Source organism: Hydractinia symbiolongicarpus, chromosome 8 (genome assembly GCF_029227915.1).
Source record: "Hydractinia symbiolongicarpus strain clone_291-10 chromosome 8, HSymV2.1, whole genome shotgun sequence".
Lineage (NCBI taxonomy): Eukaryota > Metazoa > Cnidaria > Hydrozoa > Anthoathecata > Hydractiniidae > Hydractinia > Hydractinia symbiolongicarpus.
The window spans coordinates 22,493,561-22,519,329 of NC_079882.1; the positions used below are offsets into that span (position 1 = coordinate 22,493,561).

Consider the following 25,769-nt stretch of genomic DNA (forward strand, 5'->3'; position numbering starts at 1 on the left):
TTGGCGACGTCTCGGGAGATCCTTCTTCCATTATCGGGCAAAGTAAAATGATGTTGAGCATCTATTTTTTTTTATCTATTTGTGTGTATTATCTGCAATTAAATAAATACATGCTCAACAGTTTAGTGCATTTTTGTACATAATTAACATTAATAAATCTGCGAGATCCACATAATATATTGACATTAAAGTTCGTTCACGCAAATAATTATATAGGTGATTTGTATTCAAGGTTCACGTAATTTCAAGTTATCAATGTTCACAACAGACTATTTGGTTTGATGCAAACTCATAATAATTATTGATGACGTCAACGGGGCCAACTTGTTCAAATTTTAGGGCTTACCCAGGCGTTAACTTTTCCGTAAAGCGGAAGTGTTAGAGAGTGCAACAAGCGCAATTTAAACACTGCGCACTTAGCCTACTGGCTGCGGTGTGTTAGGTGCGCAGTGTTTATTATACGTCAATATCCATCAATTTATTGGAAAAGTCTTAAAAAAGCCTTAAGTCAGGGAGCATAGTTAATACAAAACTACTTTTACGCTAATTCCTTTGCATTAGTCTTAAAGCACCACATTCACAAAAGGGCCCTGCACAATCGTTTTGATTGTGCATTCACAATGATCTCTACTGTTTAACTGATGGAATTTTTGTCCATATTTGAGAGAAATTAGTTCATAAAAAAGACATTTGTCCCTCACTGCCACATCTAGCGTAACCTAATTGTGATGAACATGATTTTTAAGGTATCTTTGTAACAAAATTGATCAACTTAGAGAAGGGCACATTGTGTACATTTATAATTTGACATGCTCACTGACAATGAAATTATCTATGTATTCATTTATCTCCATATTGTTGCGTAGTAAAAATTTTACCATGTATGATTCTGTTTTTTACTTACAAGAATGCGGGCGCATGTACAAAAGTTCGCGAAGATTGGTAAATATTAGCTGGTCATGTATAATCCATAAAATGCTTTCGCAATTTGACTCCAACATCTTTAACAAATTTTGGAAAACATGTTTGCTTTATCCTTGAGGTATATGATATAGAACAGGTAAAAGGTTTTTTTTGCAGATTCACATTGAGCGATGGATAGAAAATAACGAAATCTACCGTTGTAATTTAAATTAAAATGCAGTTGTAGTAAACTGCTCTTCCTGAAAAAATTTTATTCCTGAATGTGTGCATTTTACAAAATATATAGCTTAGAGTAACCGCTGCTTTAATCGAATACCAAACAACTCAAAACATTCCCGTTCTCAATGATAAGCCAATTTTTTAAAGCCTTTTAAATGTTATCGATGGAAAATTTCCAAGCTTGTTATTTTTCGTCTTTCACCTTTTGTCAACACAAGCTTTCGTTTTCAAATACTTGTTGAGCACTCAGGATTATACGACATTTTTATCTTGTATGTTCGAGTTAAGCGGCGGCTATCTGTAGTATCAAAGTTTGTACAAACAATATAAATCTAGGTGCATTCTTAGCAAATACAAAAAAGAATATTAAAATACGTATCAAAAATTTTAAATATAAAATAAAAAATAATCTTAAAATAGAAATGGATAAATTTCAAATTACCAATCTGGGCAATGCGATAATTTGTTCTGGTAAACCGATAAAATGGGATAACCCATGACTCATTAAAGCCAAAGGCGTGCGAAGCGAAACATGTAGTAGCTACAAGAAAGGATCTAGACATTTTTGTTTGAGAAAACCCTCCAGTTAAACCAGTTCTGAAACTTTGACAAAAACAAAAATTTCATATCCCAAGAATTGGTTCCGACACCTCTTTATTACACCGAAAATGTTTAAATAATAACAACTAATTACTACAACAAAGAACAACTCAAAATTATTTACCAAAGTGCGCAATTTTAATACGAATAAAACCTTAGTTACCCGTTACCCTTTTTTAACGAAAAAAAAATCAAATTCTTTTAAACAGAACTGTTTCTGTGATTAAGCTCAGCTAAAAGCGAATAAAAAAGGCAGAAACAGAGATTGTAAATGAACAAAACAAAGTATGTTCAAAAACTAAAAGTGAAAGTTTCTTAAAAAAATGATAAGCAGAAATAATTTTGGAGAATATGTAACCAACAGTTGATTCTGCAGAAGACAGAAACTATGAACTTTAAACTTCCGCTCAAACTTTGTGTAGCTAATATAAAGAATTGTGTAAACTTTGCAAACTTAAAATAAGGCTAAATTCGAATGAGAGCTCCTTCCTGTTGAAAAAAACTGAAAGGAAGAAATTATTAATTGACACCCCTCAAAAAGTGCTAATTATAAAGGACCGTTCATGTGAACAATTCCATAACATTTTGCAAGTATATGCCTTTCAAACTATGCAGAATCTATGAATAACATTTTGAGGAAGCAGTCCCGAAATTTTGATAATTATGTAGAGCTTAAGCTTTACGAAAAGTTCCAAAAGAAACATAATTATTAAATGAAGATAAGGCGCATCATTAGTCAATTTCTTACGGTAATGTCGTCTTTCTGAAGCAATGCATGTGTTTTGAGAATTAATTGAAGTTGGAGTACGTTGCAAACGAATCCAAGTATTTGTTTAAAACGGTGTAAACAAACTGATACTGTCGCTAAAAGAAAGAAATAAAACAATAAATAACTTAAAACAATGACAATTTATAAATAATTTTACATAATTAAACCTGCATTAATCAATTAAATAGACACTTCTAAATTTTTTCATAAGCAGTGTTTTTTGTCGCTTAAGAATGGATTTATTATTCTTAAACGGATACTGACCGCTTTTGATGTTGTACTGTTAAATACAAAGCACGAGGTCAAATGTACAGACCGTGCTTGAGAGGTCTGTGCCAAGGATGTTTTATTACCTATCTGAAAATAAATAATCCTTTTGAAAATTTATTTTTTAACATGCTATTCCTAAGCCACCAAGGAAGAATAAAAACGCATGTTCGATTGTTATACTTTGGCATTTAAGATCATTCCATTTCAAACGTTTGTGCGTTCACAAAACAAATTCGAATCATCGTTTATATGAATTGAATTTTAGGTGAGCTACTTTTATATTTTTTGTGTGCTATAAAATTGTTTTTATTTGTTTACGTTTTTATGTTACTATTTTAATAATGGCTTCCCAAACCGGTTAATATGGCTCCAAGTCCTGCCTTAACCAATCAAATCATCGGATTTTTTTTTGTATAAGTCATGGAAATAAGGATAAAAGCGTACCAAAGACAGTTAGAAATCATAATGCTCTCTTTGAGGTGCAGCAGAGAAGTAAAAAAATTAGAAACACTGCGAACATAATGCTCCTAAAACATGATTTTATGACGCTAATTTAAATTGAAAATATACACGCATGCAAAATTTGCTATACTTGTTTTCCAACATAGTCGAAAATTCACAATTCGTGACGCCAAAAGTCAATAGAAATTGCTAATACCACCATTGCAAATACTTTAAAATTGAAAATGTTCGAGAGGGGGAGCTAATTCGCGAATAGTTATGTGGTTCAACCCACCATTTTCAATTACCATGTAAAAGGGAACTGCAAGAAATGTCTTGAAAATCTTTGATAGGAACTACCAAAAAACGCAGACACAACTGTTTGCAGTATAACACTGATGGTAAAAGTAAACTTTCAAAAGCTTGTACTTGTTTTCTGAAAATTTGCAATGCATAAATAAGTTGCACATTTTGTTTATGTTTTTAATTACAATATTTGAGCAGGAATTCGCTAATGAACATTTTTATTTAACATAACTAATAGTAAATAAAAGCAATACAGCAAAATATAAATTAAAACATTGTAAAAAGCGATTTAGATAGGTGATGGTATTTTTTGGGATTTTAGAATTGCTGACCAAACTTTACGCAAATCATGACGAAATAATTACGGCTAATACATTTTTTATTCTACAGTACGACTGAACTAACTTTTATCACTTAGGTATTCCTGTAAGAATTTGACTAGAGTGGCCATTTTATGGTCACCCTATACTCACGCAGCTTATACCAGATAGGGTTAACATATAACTGTAATAAGTGATATATTTGTTCGTTAGTTTATTCATTCATTCATTCCTTTAATCAAGTTTCAGCACTTTTTATCAGCAATCAAAGAAACTAATTATTCACGACAATAAACACTACTTACTATGTTTTCAACAAACTCAGGCCTGACTAATCTCATTCTTCGTACAGTTTGAAAAACATCAACATGTTGTTCAACTTTCAGCTGATCCAATGCATTCATACACGCTATGAAAGTTCCACTGCGATTTGCACCATCACTGAAAATACATAAGTGTTTAATGACACCATTGTTCTTTCGTTGCAAAGTGGGAAAGAAGGTATTTACATTACAAATACAAAATACAAAAACATGAACAAGGACGACAACGACAACAAAATATTTACCTGCAGGTAACCAATATGGTGCCATCTCCATAAGATTGTTGCGACTTTAAGACTTCACCAATTAAAGTCAGCAAAGAACTACAATCAGGAATATCATGGTTTGGCCAATTTAATTGCAATTTATTAACTTTGCGATGATTCTAAATTTAGGAATGGTGGGATAGTATGCTTGCTTATATGCTTATATAATTCTGGATTGTTTTTTTTATATTAATCTCTATGACAGCAAAACAATAGAATGTGTTAAAGTCTGTTAAAACGTGAGTAATAAGAGCAGCGTCTGAATCAATATGGCTAAGAGTTTAACAATTGACAAAGCATAAGTTATTTTTTCTTACTTTACGGATAAAAGATCTAGCTAAGACAAATAAATGCAATTATCTCAATTGACAAATTTCTAAATATATGAGACATTTGGTAAGATCATAGCTTTTGGTAATGTGATTAGGGAAGTACAAAATCGTCAGTAAAATTATACGGAAGGTATTAATTAACTTGACTTAAAAACAAGTTTTCTGTCACGATTACTACTATTTTACTACTTTATTGAGGCAGATAGACTCGGAAACACAAATTTTCCTTAGTGATAAACTGACCTAATTAGCCATGTGACATTTCCTGCCATTAAGTTATTTTAACTCAGGTTTTGGCATGAGAACAGTAAAATTAACATCCATCAAAGTATTTAACAAAAAGTTAGATTAGGAGATATGAAATGCTGTTCAACAAAACCTTTGGTCTAACTTGGGGAGTCAAAATAAACAATCAGATCGGAGTTAGCAGAGAAAATGTATTGGCAAATTTAATCAACTAACTCTTTGTTACTACGCAGTAAATTACTTCAAAAATTAACGGATAATAGAACTAATATTTTACAGTTTCTAAGACAATGTTCTACGATCAAAAAGACGTGCGTCATGCAACATGCAGATAAGAAGAAGTTTAACCTTACCTACTGATGGAAGAAGACGGGAGGGGACATTGTAATACAAATGTAAAAGACAATGCAAAGTTAAATGTGCTTAATACAAACTAATACGGGTATTTGTGTCCATATTGCTTTCATAAATTGAATGTTTTTGTTAAAACAGAAGTGGATATTTTATTGGTAATAACGATGATACCAGAGGACAAATCATGTAGAAGATTTATTACTGATAAATAAATTTCATGTTTTGCAATCCTAAACTATTTTATGCGTTTTGTAGCACCCATACCTATCCTAGTCAACAATTCTATCTGCTTTGTCCTTTTTTAAGGACATAAGTATACGTACGAAAGAAAATTGCAAACCTTTTTGTTTGATATAATGAAGGACTGCATATTGATATCACCAACACGAGTGCTTGATTCAACGTTTACTGTGAGATTGCCAAATTTTTCCGATCCCTCAACTGGACAAAAAGATGGATAGTTATGATAATTCTCATCAGTGCTATTTAACATTACAATTGTTGTCACATTGTTTGCCATGACAGCCTCCCAAAAATCACCCAATGTGTCAACTAATGGTGCTTGCGTAGCTATTATACCATCTTTCTTTTTGTAACCATTAACAAAGACAGCGTTGATATAATCGGTAGAATTTGTGGTTTGCGGCACATACACTCGAAACAAATCACCTTAAGCAAGGGAAAATTGATCATAGGTTATATTATATTACTAAAATTGAATACTTTAATTTGTCCTTAACTTGATAGGAAAGTAAAGGTGAATAAATCAGTGCTTACTTGCTAGTATATTTGGATATCGGTTTTTCGCAGCATTTCTCTCCAACAAAGCAGCTTTATAATGTTCTTCACGAAAAGGTATATTAACGCTGTTTAAACTCTCAAATTCATTTTCCAGAAGAAACTTTCCATAACGCTTTTTTGATATTAATTCTCGGGAAGTGGTTTGAAATTCTGATGACATTATTCCAGTGTTACCACAGCATAGCGCTTCGTAAATAGCACTGTAAACAAATTTGTACTGTTCAATTCTTTGTACCATTTGCACACGATCTTCTCGAATACTTTCAAAGTAGTTGTATATATCAACAAGCTGCTTTGTTCTAACCAAGTGCAGCATTGCGTCAATGATGATGTATGATCCAGTCCTACCAACACCAGCACTACAATGCACAAGAAGTTGCTTCCCACTTTCATATGGGATAAGCTGTCTCACCCGATAGCAGAAATTTAGCAGCAACGTTGGGTAGTCTGGACAACCGTGGTCAGGCCACGACGTAAAGTGAAAATGCGTAATCTGATGCTTATTATTTTCGTAGCACACTTTTATTTTACGAATTACATAGTCAGCATATACTTGTACGTCAATCACTTCCACTTCAATGCCATTAAAAACCTCTTTTCCATTATTTATTGGCCAATACTGCTCACACTTTCGTTTGCCCTCTTCTGATATCTTTGTAAGCATGACAATAGCTGAAGGTTTTTCACCAAGAACCATTCGCCAAAAATCAAAAATTGTTCCCTTTTTTGGTCCTTGAGCAGCAATATATTCAACTTGTCCATTATAGTTCCGAATATAGTTTGCATTAATGTAATCACTAGTCTCTTTGCCATTAATTTTCTTCAAGACAACACGAGTATGGTCGTACGCTGTGATGTTCAAGTAACGATTTTTATCTTTATTTTCAGGTTCTGATCCTACTTCATGGTCATATAAATGTTCCATTGGAATACTTTTAAATTGCTTTACGATATCAGAACTGACGTTATCATTGTGTTCCAAATAAAATGACAAAAAATCTTGAAGGGAAAGAGGTGGGAATCTAGGTTTTGCTGCAACATTGTAGTAAGATTCATGTGACGGTCCTAGCGAAAAAACCCGGAGATACATTTAAAATACTTTCATGTTCAACACAAAAAAATAGAGCAAATAAATGGTTTTTTTTACCTGCATCTTCGCTTTCATAACCGTTGTTATGTGATTTTAATTCATCATGGCCTTTTAATTCAATAGCGGAAGTCGAATTATCATTGACAGATTTGTCCTTTAACGTTTTTCGCCGTCTAAATAATAATAGGGAACAAATGTTACCAAATAAAACAAATTAATTTTTTCTATCTATATAGATCTAAATTTTTTTCTCTCTTCCAACATATATATTTAAAATATTTAGAAACAAAATAACTTGAAAATGTTCTTTGATTATTTGCGGTTAATTTTCAACCACTGGTGTTCTGCACTATTTGATAACTTGTACAGTGGCACGCAAAACCCTTTTTTGAAAATATTCAGTAACTTACCTTCTAACGAAAATGAGAACAAGGATCATTACAATCACCACAACAACACCAGCAGCAATAACACCTACTATTAATTCTATATTGGATGATGAAGATGGATCATTATTGTTTTCAACTTTTGGAGTTGGATCTAAACGTATGAAGTTGATGAATTATACAGCGCATACATTGAATAACGTTTTTGTGCATCATGTATTGTTTTGGAAGTTGGAAGCCAACCTAACAAACAATCTTGAGGTATAGTGTACAATAAATTCATTCTGCAATTTTTTTGCACATTTATTTTCCAGAATTACAGCAACTGTCCTGGTTACAATCGGAAGCTAGTGTGTAGACGTAACTTACTTTGCAATGTATTACAAATTGCTTACCAATCTTAGGCACAATAAATTCCTTTGACCATGCTGTAGAATAAAGTACATCCTAATGTAAAAAAATAAACTTACAAAATGGTATTCTTAGAATGTTTAGAAAAGTTAGCGCTGCGTGATGTAATGTGTAATGGTATATGATAAAAACCTCCCTATACGAGCTTTCCCTATCTCAGCCTGAATTTGCTTATAAGCGTGTAAAAAAAAATCGCCTGTAGTGTTATTTCTTTTACTTGTCCAACATGAAGCTTTTTTTTTCTTTTTCTTAAATTTTGGACATATTTATTTTTTTTTTCTTACGTAGTATATACACTTTTTCCTAATAGCGTCTCTTAACCCTATCTTATCAGGCTGTTAAAGTATTATTAGTAGAGTTTTAAATACTTTTTGATAAAAAGTTGCCAAATAGAAAGTATTAAGTGCCCCTACGTTTTAGTCCTGATGGAGCAACAGAGTTATCATTGCTGAGATAGTGATGAAATAAATCCTTATTTCTAGTATAAAAAACGTTACCATTCTACTCTACATTGAAATTAGACTTAGGTGTATTTAGCGATGTCGTAATTTTACAAGTCCTTTGCTGAAATTTTTTTAACTGCTAGAAATGCCTAAATTGAAAATTTCGATATTTACCATCACTTGAAGTCTTTGAAATACGACATATATTTCACCCACAGTCAACGGTCCATTTCTGTACTCTTGTATGGACCTTCTTCTTCGAAGAGTATCTGCTGATTTTAAGTACGTTGAATTATCACCTGAATAAATAGTTTTAAAGCTGTATAGTTCATGTGAATAAACGCAACAGTCAATGTACCATTGAGAGGCAAATAAAAAATACATATAAGTCGTGAAAAATGCTATGACGAAATCAATCAAGTTAAAACATATTTTTATTTATCAAAATTTAACATTTAGTTTTTATTATGTCAAAAATTTATTTTAGAAGAATTGTTCCTGATTAAACGAATAAAGCTTATAAAACGCTATGTTGAAAGTTAAAGAAAAAACAATTTTCAACCTCTAGTTTTAGTAAGAAGAAAAAAACTTAAATAGATCCTCAAAATAACCTGTAAAATAAATGTAATTCTTATTCCAAACGTAACGTTACCTAAAATAAATTCCTCCAATTTTAATAACTGTGTTTTGTTGAATATGCCAGCTATGTAAGGTTCATTATAATCAGCTGTTTCATATGTCTTTAACTCCTTCTGTTTGTACAATGTTGGTTCTTTCACATGCCCAGTTGTTTTGTTCACCTTCATGATTATAATATAATGATATCTGAAGTTTTAAAGAACATGTATTTCATGAATAATGTGGTTGAACAGAAACGGTATTAAAAACTCACACGCACAAGTAATCTGACATGATCGTAATTCAATATTTTAATTCTTTATGAATCAATGTGCAAACAATCCAATAGAGTAATACATAGACATGTCAAGAAAAGACAATAAAAGGAAGGCAAATCGAGAATTACTTTAAAGTAGCAGGTCCTTTCACCAACATAACGGATGTCTTTGTACTGTTCACAATCTCAGGCACAATTCTTCCTAAGGCATTGCGCTCTAAAGTATATATATGGAAACGTTAATGAGGAAAGAACGTTACAACGATAACGTTAAATAACATAAAAAAATCTTGACAACTTTCCTAGGCCCTTTCGGCGATATTTAAGAAAAACATTTACTTTTTGTCTAGGAAATATCTTTTAACTGATTTTATCATGGTGCTGCGTTTAGGTGCAGATAATAACACGTGGAAATTGAAAAAACAGACAGATAATTAAATATATAAAGTATGAATTAAAAAAACAATAGCAACAATTGGGCAACAAAAATATATCATGCTGATGGTCTTTGACCAATAGATGTATAAAAATGTATAATTTTGTTTCGAATGTTGACATGCTAAATTAAATTTCACAGTTTGGATGTGGCAAAAAATCCACTTTATTAATTTATTTGGATCTAAGTGTTCTTACCACAATTATTTTCTCGTGTGTTCCATGAAACAGAAAATGGATTTGTTTCAACAGTATAATAATAGAAAATATGAAAACTACTTTACCAATTATAATCTCTTTAGATAAATGCCCAAAATAATTAACGTTGTTAAAACCATAGCTTGCAATATCCTATAATTAAAATTAAAATATGAATTAACATGATTATGAAAAGGAGATCGTTATTTTTTGTTCATTACAACATGTAAACAACTTACCTTTCCATCTATGACAGCTCGAGCATACAAGTAATATGTTCCAACAGCTGATATTCTTGCATTTAAACTAGCAATGTATTCTTTGCCCTCAACAAAAGTATATTGGATACTGTTACTTAACAAATCATCAGTTTTAACAGTAGCAGCAAGAAAATAATCTAGATTCTTCAATTCTGATTCGGCTTGACTTTTTAGCTGGTTTGGTAGGTTGGCCGTTGAGGAAGTTGATATCACAATTTCATAGTAGCTAGATGTAAATAAAGTTGTTTTAATTTCCGAACCATGTACGATGTGCTGTTTAAAGAAATCTTCCTCTTTTACCTGTTCTACCTTTTCATCAACCAACAGCACAAGAAAGAAAGGGTAAGACTTAATTTCTGAAATTAGTCTGAGAACTGGATTGTGCTCATTCGTTTGTTTGAATTCAGAGCTTAGTCCGATACATTCAAGATTTATTCAACACAGATCAGTCTATACGCAATCCTAACGTGAATAATTGATAAAGTTGTATAAATTCCTGTATTATTTGCTAAACCTTAAGTGTCAAACAATCAACAGGGAAATCTGCAATCACTGAGTTCAGGTTAAAGATCAAGTAACTGGAAATGTATTTTAGTTTTTTAAACACTATATAAGTAAATATATATTTCAATATACCTGCCACAACATTTATAAAAGTTACCTGATTGGTCCATTTCTATCTGATGAAGAAGTCAATGTGACCATGGTTGCGTTGTTTGTTTTATTAGAAATATCTCTTTTATCTAACCCAGGTGATGGTGGATCTAAGAAAAGATAGACCAAATGATATCCTTGATTTCTTTTATGTACTTGTATTAGGAAGAAGTACACAATAATAGACTGGCAACAATACAAAATCAGGATGATTATAGGAAATTGCGGAATGTGACTTTACCTACATACTAAGAAGAAACTATTTTTTTATTGTGTGCGCTTTTATCATAGTAATTTTGCGGGAATAATTTTTTAAGACTAATTACATGCTCTTCTGGATGAACAATAGAAAATTGATATTGCTGGCGATTAGTGTGTATGATAAGCACTAAGCAACACTGCGAAATATTAAAAATAGATAAAATCTTTAAAAATGCAAGAATAAAATCTAAAGATATTTTCTCAAGAAATACTTCAACTACTGTCACGAACATTTTGTCCTTTGATAAAGAGAAGAGTTATTGCAGCATAATAGCTCGTCTAAACTAGAAACACCATATTCTAGCAGAAAAAGCTTTATACATATATTTATATATATATATATATAAACTTTGAGACGTGTGTAGCAGGCAAAGCTCTATGCGAGTTTAGCTATTAAACTTAAAGGTGATACTATTTTATTGTGCCGACAAACTATCTTCTAATTTTAATCAGACTTTAACATAAAGCAACTTCCTCTTAGTGAAGCGTAGTTGTTTCGGAGATACGCATGTAACTTCAGAAGTTGCAACATCCAAAAGAGTTGAATAAAGCTACCTAAATTCAATAAAATCACCCCCTTTCTTTTTGCACTTCAAACATGTGCTTTCAACTAAGTTATAAATAAGAAGACATTACTGTATAATCGCGACTTTTTTCAATCCTTGTTTCTATCCAATGGAACAATAATTGCTAGTACATGTTAAAAGATTATCTGAATGCAATCTAAGTTTTAAGAAACAAATAAGAATCCTTCAATACTAAAATTGCTAAAAAATTAAGAAACTGCCTTAAAAAATTGTGTAGTTTAAGTATATGTCAAAATGCATAAAATATTAATTGTATTTATAATTTGTTGCCACGTATGGTGGGTTTTGCAGACCAAAAAAATTGAGAAACTCCAAACCATCTTTTTAAAATCTCCCCATTTATATGGTAATAGCCTTCTGATGATACGCAAAATATGCCAATATTTATCACTTTAACATTACATTTCATTAAACTAACACCCTAATGTAAAATGTTTGCAAAAATATTTGCCTAATTTACAAAATTATATATTAGAGAAAACTGACGGGTATTAAACACTTTTTAAAAGTTGTCTCTTTTATTTATAAAACATTATACTTATCCCTACCTATTTAATGATATTTATTACTAAAAACATTATTGAACGGAAAGCAATAAAACTTTAAAAAGTTTAGATCAGTCGATTTTTCCACGAGACTATTTCATAACCCTTAAACATTTCCCATCAACAAATTTCCTAAAAATTCTTTTTACCGTTTTCCTAATGCTATATTGTTATTAATCACTATAACTTACCTTTGGGTTGCACTACAAAGTTAAATGGTTCAGCTGATGTCATTACACCTTGAATATCTGCTGTAATATTAATCTGTACGTTAGCAGCAGCGAAGCTTATATTTGAAACACTATACTTTAAATTTGATGTTGTAGTGTTGATGGTTTGAAAGAATGGCTGGTGTGGATAATTCTTAGATGCTGATATGATAAGCTAAGAACAAAACATATAATAATAACTATAACAGAAATACAGTACATTTTTTCTAGGTAACAAGTACTTAATACAGCTGGTGTAAAGGCCTTGTGTATTCCATCCTAATGAATGGCTTTCCGTCACCTTCGATTGTAACTATGTTATATTTCCTCCACTAGAGTATTTCTCTAACTTGCTTGCCTGGGACACAGACCAATTTGCAGCAAGGATAAGGCTCCAAATAAACTGTAAAAACTATAATAAATATGCGCGTGGGTACATACATGATATTTGTCGACAGGGAGAGGATGCGAATATGGTGCTTTCCAAGTAAATGTGATAGTTGAAGACAACATGTTTCCATTTATTGTTTGCGGCTTTTCTAGAACTAAAACAGAATGTTAAAGTTTTTGGGAAAGCTAAATAACTTAATTGTAGATGAAATGTGTAAATTCCTCATACCTAAGGGACATCCTTTTAATTGAAATCTCAAACAGCATTTATTATTCTTGCATGATGTTGGTAATATGCGTAAGTAATTTGTAACAATGTAAGGATTTAACCAGTTGACAGATAATGGAGATATGCGTGAATTAACTCCAATTAAATTCTAAACAAGAAACAGCAGTTAGTTTGAAATCACTTTTAAAAGCAGCATTTTTTAAGCTTTTATAGATTCTAAAACTACTATTCTAAAACGTTCATTATACCACAAACTTTCAATAATAAAAACAACAATGAGATTCAAGGTTTGATTTTGTGACTAAAAATAATGGCTAGCACATTCCATTACAAAAGGATCCATCACAACTTAACGGAATCTTTTTAATTTTTAGTTTGCAATATGTTACAGAGCGGTGAATACAAATTCAAAGCATTTGACATGAATAAACAATAGTACCATCATATAGTACCCTACCTTTGGTATAGTTTGAGATCCTATTACATGTCAAAAACTTTAACAATCAGGTATACATGATGTAATTTATGCGGAATAATTAAATGTCAAAATTAAAATATTTATTTATACCATTGCCATTGGCTTTTCTTAGTTTTCCAAAAAAGTTTAGTACATATCTTTTTATAAGCAATTAATATTTTAAAATGAAGCTTAAGGATGCTTATGAAAAGAAATTTTTTCTTTTAAACTTAAAGTATGCTTCGGTTATGCTTAACGGCGAAAACATTTATTGGGATATCCTTATAACGAGAATATAAGTAGGCTTAAATTATGCTTATTTGAGAAAAAAATATTGGAACTACATTTTGAACATCAGTAATTAGAACTTAAACGTCAGACATAAAGAATAAAAAGAAAAGCTGCTCAAAAAAACAACAACAAAAAAAAAAAAACATAAAAACTTAAATTTTCTTAAACTTCACATAATGCTTAGCATTGCTAAAAATATTGACCAAATTTAAGCCTACAGATGCTTATGTGATGCCTTAAAATGCAGTGCGCTAAATACTTATATAGTTTGATTTTAGTTTCGAAGAGAAGTCAAACATGATAACTCAGTAATTGAGGACATGGATTGTTTTTTGTGAGTGTTTGCACATCCATTTTTCTGAAACAATGTAGCACCGAAAGAATCAATAGACCTATTTCCATATCCATTTAGTTCCGCAAAATATGCATGCGGAAATTCAGAATAACATGAAAACGAGATTAGTTATGAGCAAATTTCGGGATGCTGGTTGTTTACATGCAAGTTTGAAGAATGCATCAAAAAAATATTGACTTTTATAGCTTTTAACTGGCAGTTTCACATAATCATAGTTAACACAGTTATAAAGAGGGTTTTGGTAGTGGTATTGTGACAAAGTATTGCAGATTTAAAAAAGGGAGGTTTAAAGTCCAACTTTCCCCACCAAGTCAAATTAGTATCCTAATTCTGAAATCACAAAGGTGTAAAATGCGAGTTACAAATACTTCCCAAACTACCCTCACTTGGTAAAAAAATAAACGAGGTACCAACAAGGTCAACTCAACTACTATTTTAAAACCACAGTCAGTAAGCCTAGCTAATGTTATTTTCACAGATGTTGTTTAAAAGGTACACTCAATAACTGGAGACACAGGATATATACCACCAACATCACCAATTTTAGTAAACAACTTGAAATTTCACGTTTGTTTGGAAGAAGTAAGCGGCCAGCCAACTAGCTAGCTACTTGTATCATATTCAAAGCTAGTACCTAGCTTACTTAACACCAAGAATAATACACAAAAGCATTAGAACGGCCCATTGATACATGCTATTATCTCATATTATCACCAAATGTTAATAACAATCTGTGAGACAAATTAATTTTGCAGATATCGCAAGTAAACAAACAATATCTGCACTACTTCTCTGCAAACTAAAAATTTGCTGATAACTAATCCCGTTTTCATGTTATTCGGTATGTTTGTATGTATATTCCGCGGGACGAAAAGGGATATGGAAATAGGTCTATTGTCCATCATTTTCAGCCAGCCAAACTTAAATCTTATTAAAAATAAGAAACAGTTTACAGAAATATTTTTCTTGTATTGTGTGAGACTTATTGCTACCGTTGTCTAGTTAAAGAAAGTTTAAGAGCTAAAGAAACGATACAAACTTAACTGAAGTCATTCATCATACAACAATGACGTTGTTAAGCTTTATACGACCATTTTTAATAGTTTTAGAACGGAATACGTTGTTCAAGGATTATAAAATTTCGTTTGGGTTATTTTAGAACAATAAATAGCGTTGTCTAAGCTTCTTTATCTTAAGAAGCTTTATTCAAAGATCATATGAGCATAACATTTGCATGACATTTGTATTTATAATATAAAAAGTTGTACATCGTATCGTAAAAAAATTGATGAGATTTAAAAAATAAGGTATAATTAATTTTGGTTTTTTACAAATAATAGATGATTTTGTACGAATTATATTTAATTGGAATACATATATATTGGTATAAAATGCCATACGAAATTTGTAGATGACCGCGGATGTAAATTTAAGTAAAAAACACAGGTATAACCTTGACTTCTCTGTTTGTGGATACGCCATAGTTTATTGTGTATGCCTCCACCCAACCATCCTCATTTGAGTCTCCTTGTAGAATTATTCCAGAGATTGCTAGTCGTTTGTTAAATTTGATGTGTATATAATCGGACGCATCAGTTGCACACCATGCGGCTTGAGTGTCAATAGTCACATTAGTTACAGATGAGCCATCCTTTTTTGATATATTCAAATCTGTCAACGTTTGTGAGCATTCTGGAAAAAAAAAGGTAGTAACTTAGTTTATTGATACTAAAACTATCCAGGATTGACGCGAAGAAGATAAAGATACAAATATTTACCTGGGTCATAACCATAAACTTCAACCTTCATACCACAGTTCTTTTCACAAGTTATTGCTGTTATTTTAATATATTTCATTGTTGTGGGCTGCGATATAGAAACAAAAACAGCACCCAAATCTGTATTCTCCAAAAAATTCTAAAAATAATGTATACAACACGAATATATGTAACACGTAACGTTTCATAATATATAAAAGAACATATTAAATTGAATTTTATACCAGATACTAACCTGCTGTAACTGTGTAAAGTTGTCACTGTCGTTTGAATAACTTACTATATATTTTTTCACAAACTGTTTATTCCATTCTTTGTGAGAACCTTGCATGGATATGCCAGTAACTCTTTTTGATTTTATCAAATCAATTTGCAAATACATATTGCTACGTTCTAGAATCATCCCCTCTCCAGCAACAAATAATCTCGCTGATTTTGCATTTTGTCCATTGTGTCCAATCAACTGGGAATCCTTAATGATACCGCTTGACATACCAAGTGGTAAGAGTATTTCTAAAGAAGTATAAAAGTTGTAATTCTTTTGCATATATATTTAATTCAACCTACAAAGCTAAACATTTCATCTAAGAATTGAATTATTAACTTATTAAAAGATAACGCAAAATTATAGTCCAGCCGGAATGCTGCGGAAATGCAATTTCTATTTATACAAATTCACAATATCGATCATTAAGTGTCAATTTTTGTATCATTACTAACGCAATTTTATGTTATTCTTGCTAGTATCATAGTAGAAAAAATTAAGAAATTTTATTAAGTTAAAATATAAATTTCATTTTGGGTGAGTCCCAATTGCTTTTTACTGCTGCTAATTTTAGTATTGAAATGCGCGACTGATCTGTTTACTTGAAACTATCTACATGTTAAAAAATATTTTCCATTCCTAAAACAATTTCAAGTGGCTAAAATTGCTATATAAATGAAATTCAAATGATTAAAAAGCAACAAATTGTATACATTTTGTCTATATTTGTGGTATTCACTATTCCAAAAGTTATATTTTATGCACATGATTTTTTTCATTATTCTGTTGAGAAAACCTACTCATAGTAACAAAAAAGGGAAAATGGTATTTGGGTATGTAAAGGCGATTTCCACTAAATAAGCTGGTAAACCTGCTGTTGTGGTGGCGAAGACATAAAAATGAAATTTTCGCTTCAGCAAATATTAGCTATCACCACGTACAGGGGTGGATACAAGAATTTAAACAAGTTAGTATAATTTTTTACAAAGTTGAGTGTTAAAACTATGCAAGGCCTATAAAGGGCGTTTTTTTACTAAGCGCAAAAAATTGCATTAAGGTGGCTTACTTAATAACAGAGGATAGCCTTTTATAAAATTATTTAATGAGGATATCATAGTACGAGACAGTTCCAAAATTTAGTTGATTGGTTGCCATGGTTACCTGTTGCTAGGTAAAATAGGAGCAAAATATGACATTTTACTACTCGACGTTAAACCAGAAAAACATGCGCTTTTTGAAGCGTCTTTTTGGCTGCGTATGTTTCTCAAGGGTCACATGTAGTGATTGAGTGAAACGCATTTTCGCAAGGTTGACTCGTCTCCCAGACAACTGATGCGGTTTTTCTTGGACGAAAGAAAGGCTAAAACCGGGCGAAACTGGACAAGATAAGTGAAAGACAAAACTGCAATTTGAAAATCAGTTTCACTTAAGCACTAGGTAATACTAAGGCCTGCATCCACAGAAGAAATTGTAAAGCATGTGTGCTTCGATCTTAAGAATTCTTGCTTCGCATAGATTCTGAATAAAACGGCAAAAAAATTGTTTAAAGATTATTTTATGGACATTCTTGACTTACGGATCGACAAAAGGTGTACGGCAGCACTATTTCGACCTAAAAAGTACCAAATACCTAAGACCTTAAGTCTTAAGTCTAATTGACGACGACTAATCTTTGACGAGTTCACTTCGGAGGGTGCATCGTTAGGACAGCTTTCTGACTGCGTGTGGAACACCACATTTGATATTCATAACGTCATAAATTGTCTGAGGAGGCTCTAAAGTATCATCCAGCTATTGCCAAACATTTAACATCAACGGAGGGGCAAGAAAGCTGTCTAAAAAAGGGGAAAATTGTTGCTATGTGTGTTGCTATGCACTTATACTTGCAGTTGCTTGCAAAAAGTGCCAGATTGCGCATTAAAAACCGAAATTTGTCATAAGCACTACTTGCCATGGTATTATAAGATGAATTTGCTGTCACAAAACAGGTAAAAGACAATTCTTGAAACTTAGACATTATTTGGTGGAAAACCACCTTAATAAAATGCATAAAAAGCCAAGATAAAGAAAATCGAGCCATTTTTATGAGATTTTGGGGCCACTTGTTTTATAAAGTCATCAGTGAAAATACCTCGTTTATTATCTGCACGCTTTACAACCCTCCAGAAGTTTATTAAAAAAAAATTACATACCATATGTTCATCTAAGAAAAGTAAATATGTTGTTTATTATTTTATTTTTGTTGCGAAAAATTACTGTACCACGAAGTAAAGCATCATTTTTACCCCTTAGGGGCTATTTATTTGGAAAAATTTTTCTCGGAAACCGGGTAAATGTTTCAGCATGGTACCAAGTCAAGATTTCTGGTTGTTAACAAAGTTTTAACAAAAGTAAGTTGCGTTCATATGAGAAAAAAACATTTACCGCCTACCGAGATTTCGGGTGCGCATAATCGAGATCTCCGTAAGCCGGTAATGCATTTTCCAATATGAACAGAAGTTTCCTCGGTAGGCGAGATAAATTTATGTCGATTCGGCATAATTGTCAAAAAAAAAAAAAAAAAAATTAGAATCTTATCACAATAAACAATGGAAAGTTATCACATGGTGTTTTCTCACTCGAGGAAAAGTTTTCCATATAAACAGAAAGTAAAAATTATATCATGCTGAAATATTTCCCCGCTAACCGAGGAAATAATTCCCATATAGCAGCCCCTTAATTTAATATTCTCGACGTATTTCGACAGACTTATATCAAAATTACAAGGTTGTATTATGCATTACTATTATTTATGTTATTTACCGCTTATAAAATCCAAATGGAAAGTAGGTCCAAGTGCGTCAAGTTGAATTACGGGCGGTATATGCTGCTACTTTTAGGGGCATTAAAGCAAATAATTGAATTTTGTGTCCCCTAATAAATGTCATACGAAGTAAGTCGCAGAATAATCAGGCAGTTTCTTACGTATATAAAGTATGCCCACTTGACTAGCTTGATATACCCTGGATTTGCCACTGCATGTACCATGTAAATTAGGTAACACAGATATAGACATAAATATGCACAGGGTAAAAGAATAGCAAACAGGTTGCTACTTAAAAACATCAACAATTTTACTTACCATTCTCTAAGCAACCATAAAGTTCCATTCGCAAACATGTGTGAGCTTTATCATCGGTTCTGTGTACACGTGTTGCATACAAACGAACATGGGTAGCTACCATTGATGTTGTAAACAAGTTGTATGCTACATTGGTGTTGTCAACATTTCCTGTGAACTTCTGAAATGTATAATTTTACAAACAAAATGCACTGACATTATGAAAAAAAATAAAATTCCTTTAAAAAATCTAAAAGAACGTTTTATCATTTTTACTTAAAACAAAAGATGGTACGCAATATAGTACAATTAATTGCGGTAACTGGCATACAAAATTTTGTACAATTATATACAAGAAGGATATACATAGCTAGTGACAGCATTTTTTTCGACTATGCAGAAATTTTCAGAAAACAAAGGATTGTGGGATTTACTTTTGAAGATTGCACGAGACTGCTATTTGTCAATTCGATTTCTATGTTCGCAGTATCTTTGGGATCCCAGTCAAAAATTAAAAAAAGTCGCAAGTGGAATGTTCCATCATTATTCAATGAACAAAAAAAAGTACACATTTACTTTGTCGTTGTGAAAAACCTCCCAATCTTTCCCATTGTTTGAGAATTCTAGTCTAAATTCCAATATAAAATTTGAAGCATAATTTGGATCACCTTGGATAGCAATTCCATTGATTATTGTTTGATTATAGAAAGAAACCTAAAAAGAAAAAAGGAAGAATGACAATGTAGAAATCGACGTTGTCATAAATGGAGTGTTAGTACCTCCTAATTCTTCTTTCAGAAAATGTTTGTTAGTTATTTAAGTCGAAGAAAAAGTTACTATAGATTTCAATATTTCACACACTTGCAAAGCCACGTCAAAACACTTTACATAGTCTGCGCACATTATATTGAGCTATTGTTTGGTCTACAGGTACATTGTAAATATCAATTTAACTGGATAGTCGCCTTGATGGTCACAAATTTTTGCGCATTATATCTATCACTTGAGCTCCCCATTCGTTTAAACCCGATGTTAAAAGTATGTTGACACCTAATTTATTAAATAAAAAAGTGAACTAAGCGATATTTAAAACCCCTTTGACATCTTGACAATACCTGAAACCATTCTGATTGATAATTTCCTTGACGACTACACCATGTTCCTGAAGAATAAAGTCTTCCACGCGACGGTAAAGAAAAGTCAGAACTTCCAATAGTATATGTTGAACTACTTGATAATTGACGGGAAGTGATCAATCCATTTGCCATTCCCAGAGGAGTGCGATCTGTACATGCTGTACGAAAGTAAAATATTACTGAGGTAATCTAGGCAATACTATGTACAATCGATAAAGTGGGGAGAGGCGTTCCAAGAACTCCGCATTTTCTTTCTCCTTATAACATACAAATTTTGCATACGTCCAATTAGTAAATTTTCCCTTAATTTTGCAGCCATTTTGTTACAAAATTGTCTAAACAAGTTTAATAATTTTGACACAAAGAAGAGACTTTCATCAGTATATATACATGACAAGGAGCAACGGTAGGGTGAAACTAGCAAAGGGACCCAGTGTCAAAAAGTCACAAGTAAATGGGTCACTCGCGTTGAGCGTCCAGTAGAGCGTTTAGTGCAGGTATTTTTAAAGTCTGTGGAGCGCTTACAATTATAAAGCCCTTCAAACGTTTAACGTTAGGTAGAATCTCTTGTTGCACTTAAAATTCAATTACTCTAGTTTTTGACAGCCGAATAAAAGTTACTTAACATATTTTCTAGTTTATACACAATTCGCAAGTAATACCGCCAAAAATGCCTGCGGAAATCGTAAAAAACAAACTTTTGGGCAATTTTTGCCCTTTATTCACGCGAACTATTTAAACACCGGAAAATTATACAACTTTCATTTGACTAAAAGAACTTTAAACAGAATGTGAAAATTTATTCCAGATCGTATGTAATTTTAAGCAGATTTCAACCTTTCGATGACGTCACAGAAATGGTCTGAAATAAGCAAAAAGTTATTGTTTCTTTCGTGACGTACTATAAGTGTGCCATTTTGATTCAATTTGGACAAGCCTGTCCGAAGTTATGGAGGTAGGGTGGAATCCGACTCCTGATCATAATAAGCTTAAAATACCCCGAATCAAAGAGATTTTGTGCTGCACTTATTAAAGGCGGTTCCCCTAAAAAAATATACCGCAGAGGATTGTCTTTTCTGAAGATACTTGATGAAGATCATAGTATGCGACAATACGACATAATTAAGTAAAAAATTTCATTGATTGGTTGCCATGGTTACCCATTGCTAGGAGAAGTATAGGCAAAATATGACATTTTGCTGTTTGACGCCTAACCAAGTAACTGAATAACATGCCTTACTTCAAGCGATTTTTTTGGCCGCGTATGTTCCTTAAGGGTCAGGTGTATGGATTGAGTGAAGCGCATTTTGCAAGGCTGCCTCGTCTTCCAGAGACCTGATGTGATATTTTTTGGACGAAAGCTAAAACAGGGCAAAACAGGCAATATGTCCACAAAATAACTAAAAGACAAAACTTCGATTTGAACATCGGTTTCATTTAAACACTAGGTGGTACTACTGCCTGTAATGACAGATGAAATTGTAAAGTGTGTGTGCTTCGGTCTTAAGAGTATCTTCTTCTTTTTTATTTCGCGTGAATTCCGAACTTAAACGGGAAAATATCTTGTTTAAAGATTATTTTATGGAAATTCGTGACTTATGCATCGACAAAAGGTGTACGCCAGGCGCTATTTGCAGCTGTGAAGCACCAAATACTAAGTCTAATTGACGACAAAAAAACTCTGACGAATTCACTCTCTGACTGCGTGTGGAACACGACATTTAATATTAAGAACTGCATATATTGTCTAACCAGTCCATTCCAAAACGGATTCGGGATCCCAAGTTTGGGAATCATACCAAAATTGACTGCTGGTGGTATCTAGTTACCCACGCAGTAGAAAAATGACTGACGTCACCACCACGTTTTCAAGTTATTTGGTCTCAAATTTTAAAAGCATTGCAGTGGCTTCATTAATTTAATAAAAGTAATTGATGTTAAATTATTGTTTATTTCGTCACGCCGCTTATTTAGTCAATTAGCATATGAGACATAACTTTTTTCGGCAGCATTAAAGGAAAATGAAAACATCAACTTTGCCTGTCACAGACAGACGGACACACTCTTTGTATTATTTTAGGCGACTAGTCGATAAGTCCTGTGGAAAAATCCAGTTAGGCAAAAGAGCAATTGAAAAATAAGTTTTTTAGATGTTTAGCTGACGTCAGCAGTGCAGATCCAAAAAAAAAAAATTTGCGAAATTTAGTTTACTCTTTGCCTAAAAAGTATAGAGCTTAAAACGCCGATGAGAAAAATGTATAGGATTATGTGTTTTCGACGAACGCATAAGGAAGGGTTTAAAAAGTTTTGCAGACGTCAGCAAAGACCCGCAAAACCATAAAAAACATTTTTTTCAGAATTTTATATATTAAATGCCGTCATCGAATAGATTTTCAAACGCTGATCGAGAAAATGTATAAGATTTTATATCTTTGACAAATCACCATTTTGTTTCCAAGTTATTTGGCCTCAAAGTTTTAAATGCATTGTAATGGCTTCATTAATTTAATATACTTTCCTTTGACGTAAATAATATTTTAACGTCAAAGTTTGGTAAATTACAGAACAATTTCATGGGCGATGTTTAACAGACTTTATTAAAGAAAATGATGAAGAATTAATCCACTTTGAAAAAGTCACAGACGGACAGAACTGGCGTATTATTATATAAGATTTATTCTCGCCCTTGTAGCACAAACAAACAGGAAAAGGCCTGATAAAATAACTAATCCCTATAACGTTCATTGATCAATCGTGAAAAGAAGTGATAAAGTGATGTGAACATTATCTCCTTACACTATAATAAATTCCTACCATTTAGCACAGGAACAAAAAAATTCCAACACAATAAAAACTTGAAAGCTATGCGCGTCATCGTTCTAAAATAAATGTAATCAAATCTAAATATATGGTAAATGATTTGTACCGTAGAAAGTTGATCATAAGAAAATAAATTATGAAAACTGAAATGAAAAATAAATATAAATAATTACCTGCAGCTAATTTGTATTACTAAATTGTCATTTCTTTAATTTGTTATTCATACTCTAAAATAAAAAAATATAAGCAGGATTAATTGACAAAGTTTGATGTAAAACATTCGGTGTATGTAAATAATCACGTCTTAGCAGCATAGAAGCCAAAACTAAATAGATCCAAAAAAACTTTTTAAAATAATAACAAAAAGTTCGATTTTGTCATCATTTGTATAAAATATAAAATTAAGTTACTGAAGAATGGAGTGACGATCTAATGGACTGATCAAATACAACTCTACGCGAACTGACAGAAATGGGGGATAAAAGAGGAACCTGGAGAAAAAGTACGAAAGTGATTGTTGACACCTACGGACAACACAATCCCCAAGGAGATTGATGATAATAAAAACTGAAACATTAATTGGTAGAACATGCTCGAATCATACACATCAAATAATTAATAAGCAAAATCAAAGCTGTTATACCGTAAAGGGGAGGGGTTTGTTAATTAGAGGGAAGTTTAAGAGAAGATGGCATTGATTTTAAGATTGGCGGTGTGTGTGACTTTATACACAACATACCCTCTTATCAATATACCTTCTAGGCTGAGAAAGAATTATACTATAGCACAATATAGTACAATTTAGCATTTGAAAAATGGCATAGTTTGTTAACACCGTCGTCTAGGTATAGTGATGTTTCTAACATCGCAGCAATTGCAAACTTTTTTCGGGTTCTATCACCGATCGCCTTTCAATGCGTTATGTAATCCAATTCACCTCCTCCTTATTTTTTGGAAACGCAGTACATCCACAGTTAAGCACTAAAACTTAAGTAGCTATCCATCCTCTACACAAATATACTGTTAACTTCATAATAAACTTGAACTCTGTCACGACAGAAACATGTCATTGTTAACTAAACATTTCCACAATATATTGTTTTTCAAATTACATGTTTTTGTTGATAAACAAAATTAATACTTTCATTTTGCTCTTACTTAAATTTAAACTAAATGTCTCACTGTATGTGATGCTTAATTGTTTTGGCGAGAAGTTTCTTTGATGGTGGATTATTTTTCTATAAAATGACTTACTCGGCTAATTACTTGTTTTGTCATCACAGTGATGGTATGACAAACTTATTATGAAAGTGATTAAGTTATAATTGTGATAATATAAAAGCAAGTTAATAATATACTATTATTAGTATAAAGAATATCTCGAACGTAATGTGGCTACGAAGAAAGACATCGAAACACTACGTAACTATCAGACCTTTATTAGTAGAAACGAATAAAAATTATATTTTTATGTACTTTTTATGTACTTTTTTCATGTACTTCTATGTTCAGGCTGCAAAGTAAAGTAATGACTAATCATGTATTTCAAGCATAGCTTTCTTTTTTCTATCGCATTGACAAGAAAATAATTAAATTAACTTGCTTTGAAAATAGGAAGTGTAATGCACTAATAATATTATTTAAACAAACTCAACAATCATGTGTTCTATCATTGGCCTGTCATCACTTTAAAATCAATTACAGCTAAACTAAAAGAAATTCAAAAGCTAATGGAAGATTCAAGTAAAGTTTATCCCACTGAGAGGCGCTTTTGAGAGTTCACGTGTGAGAAACTATGAGCAACGAAAAAGAAGTTACATCTACCTGTAACCTCCAGAACAAAATTTCTTTTAGCTAAAACGATGCAGAATACTGTTTATCAAACAAAATAATAATACTAATAATAATATTTATACGCTGGGATTGAAACATAATGAACAAAGAACCCAATAAACTTTTGTAGTTTCAAAACCACCACGAAAATTTAGGCACTAACTTTCGCGTCAAAATTTTTTAAGAAATTTTCTGATAATAAACTTTCGTCGTCGACCAACACTTTAGCGTGAAGGTTAAAAATTACCACGAAAGTTTTTTATTAAAGGTAATCTTGAGTGTGGCCCACGTGTTTGGAAATTAATACGTTACAAACATCAAAATAGCAAATCGTCTGGTCTTCCTATAAACTTAATGTGAAAATCATACTTTCGTGGAGAAGAGCTTTCAACTGCAAAAATTAGGTCCACATTTTCTTTCAATTCAGGCAAATTAGTTCCACATTTTTCTCAATTAAGGCTTTTTAATCGCAAATATAGGGTTCCGCAAAAAATTTATTTCCCGAAATTCTTCCATAGAGTACAGTTTGAGAAAACTGGTTTGAACTGCTCTGTACTATTTGATTGTGTC

General features: G+C 32.0%; 1 protein-coding gene across 3 annotated transcripts; it reads right to left on the bottom strand.

Moving 5' to 3' along the window:
• Nucleotides 1-1,116: 1,116 nt before the first annotated feature.
• LOC130655620 (receptor-type tyrosine-protein phosphatase S-like) lies at nucleotides 1,117-24,570 on the bottom strand. 3 transcript variants are annotated; one of them, XM_057458391.1, is made up of 26 exons: nucleotides 24,549-24,570; nucleotides 23,540-23,593; nucleotides 23,361-23,425; nucleotides 20,526-20,704; nucleotides 19,987-20,124; nucleotides 19,432-19,591; nucleotides 16,281-16,558; nucleotides 16,046-16,184; nucleotides 15,721-15,959; nucleotides 13,165-13,312; nucleotides 12,987-13,090; nucleotides 12,528-12,720; nucleotides 10,951-11,053; nucleotides 10,269-10,515; nucleotides 10,116-10,182; nucleotides 9,526-9,613; nucleotides 9,154-9,326; nucleotides 8,676-8,800; nucleotides 8,043-8,094; nucleotides 7,672-7,801; nucleotides 7,319-7,434; nucleotides 6,148-7,236; nucleotides 5,711-6,039; nucleotides 4,418-4,557; nucleotides 4,155-4,290; nucleotides 1,117-2,607 (listed from the first exon to the last, which is right to left on the bottom strand). In XM_057458391.1, the coding sequence occupies exons 3-26, from the start codon at nucleotides 23,419-23,421 to the stop codon at nucleotides 2,533-2,535; spliced, it is 4,509 nt and encodes a 1,502-aa protein (XP_057314374.1). In that variant the 5' UTR covers nucleotides 23,422-23,425; nucleotides 23,540-23,593; nucleotides 24,549-24,570; the 3' UTR covers nucleotides 1,117-2,532. The 3 variants fall into 3 exon arrangements, with proteins under 3 accessions (XP_057314374.1, XP_057314375.1, XP_057314376.1); XM_057458392.1 differs by lacking the exons at nucleotides 23,540-23,593; nucleotides 24,549-24,570 and having other exon boundaries at nucleotides 23,361-23,495; XM_057458393.1 differs by lacking the exons at nucleotides 23,361-23,425; nucleotides 23,540-23,593; nucleotides 24,549-24,570 and adding an exon at nucleotides 21,787-21,907.
• Between the last annotated feature and the right edge of the window lie 1,199 nt (nucleotides 24,571-25,769).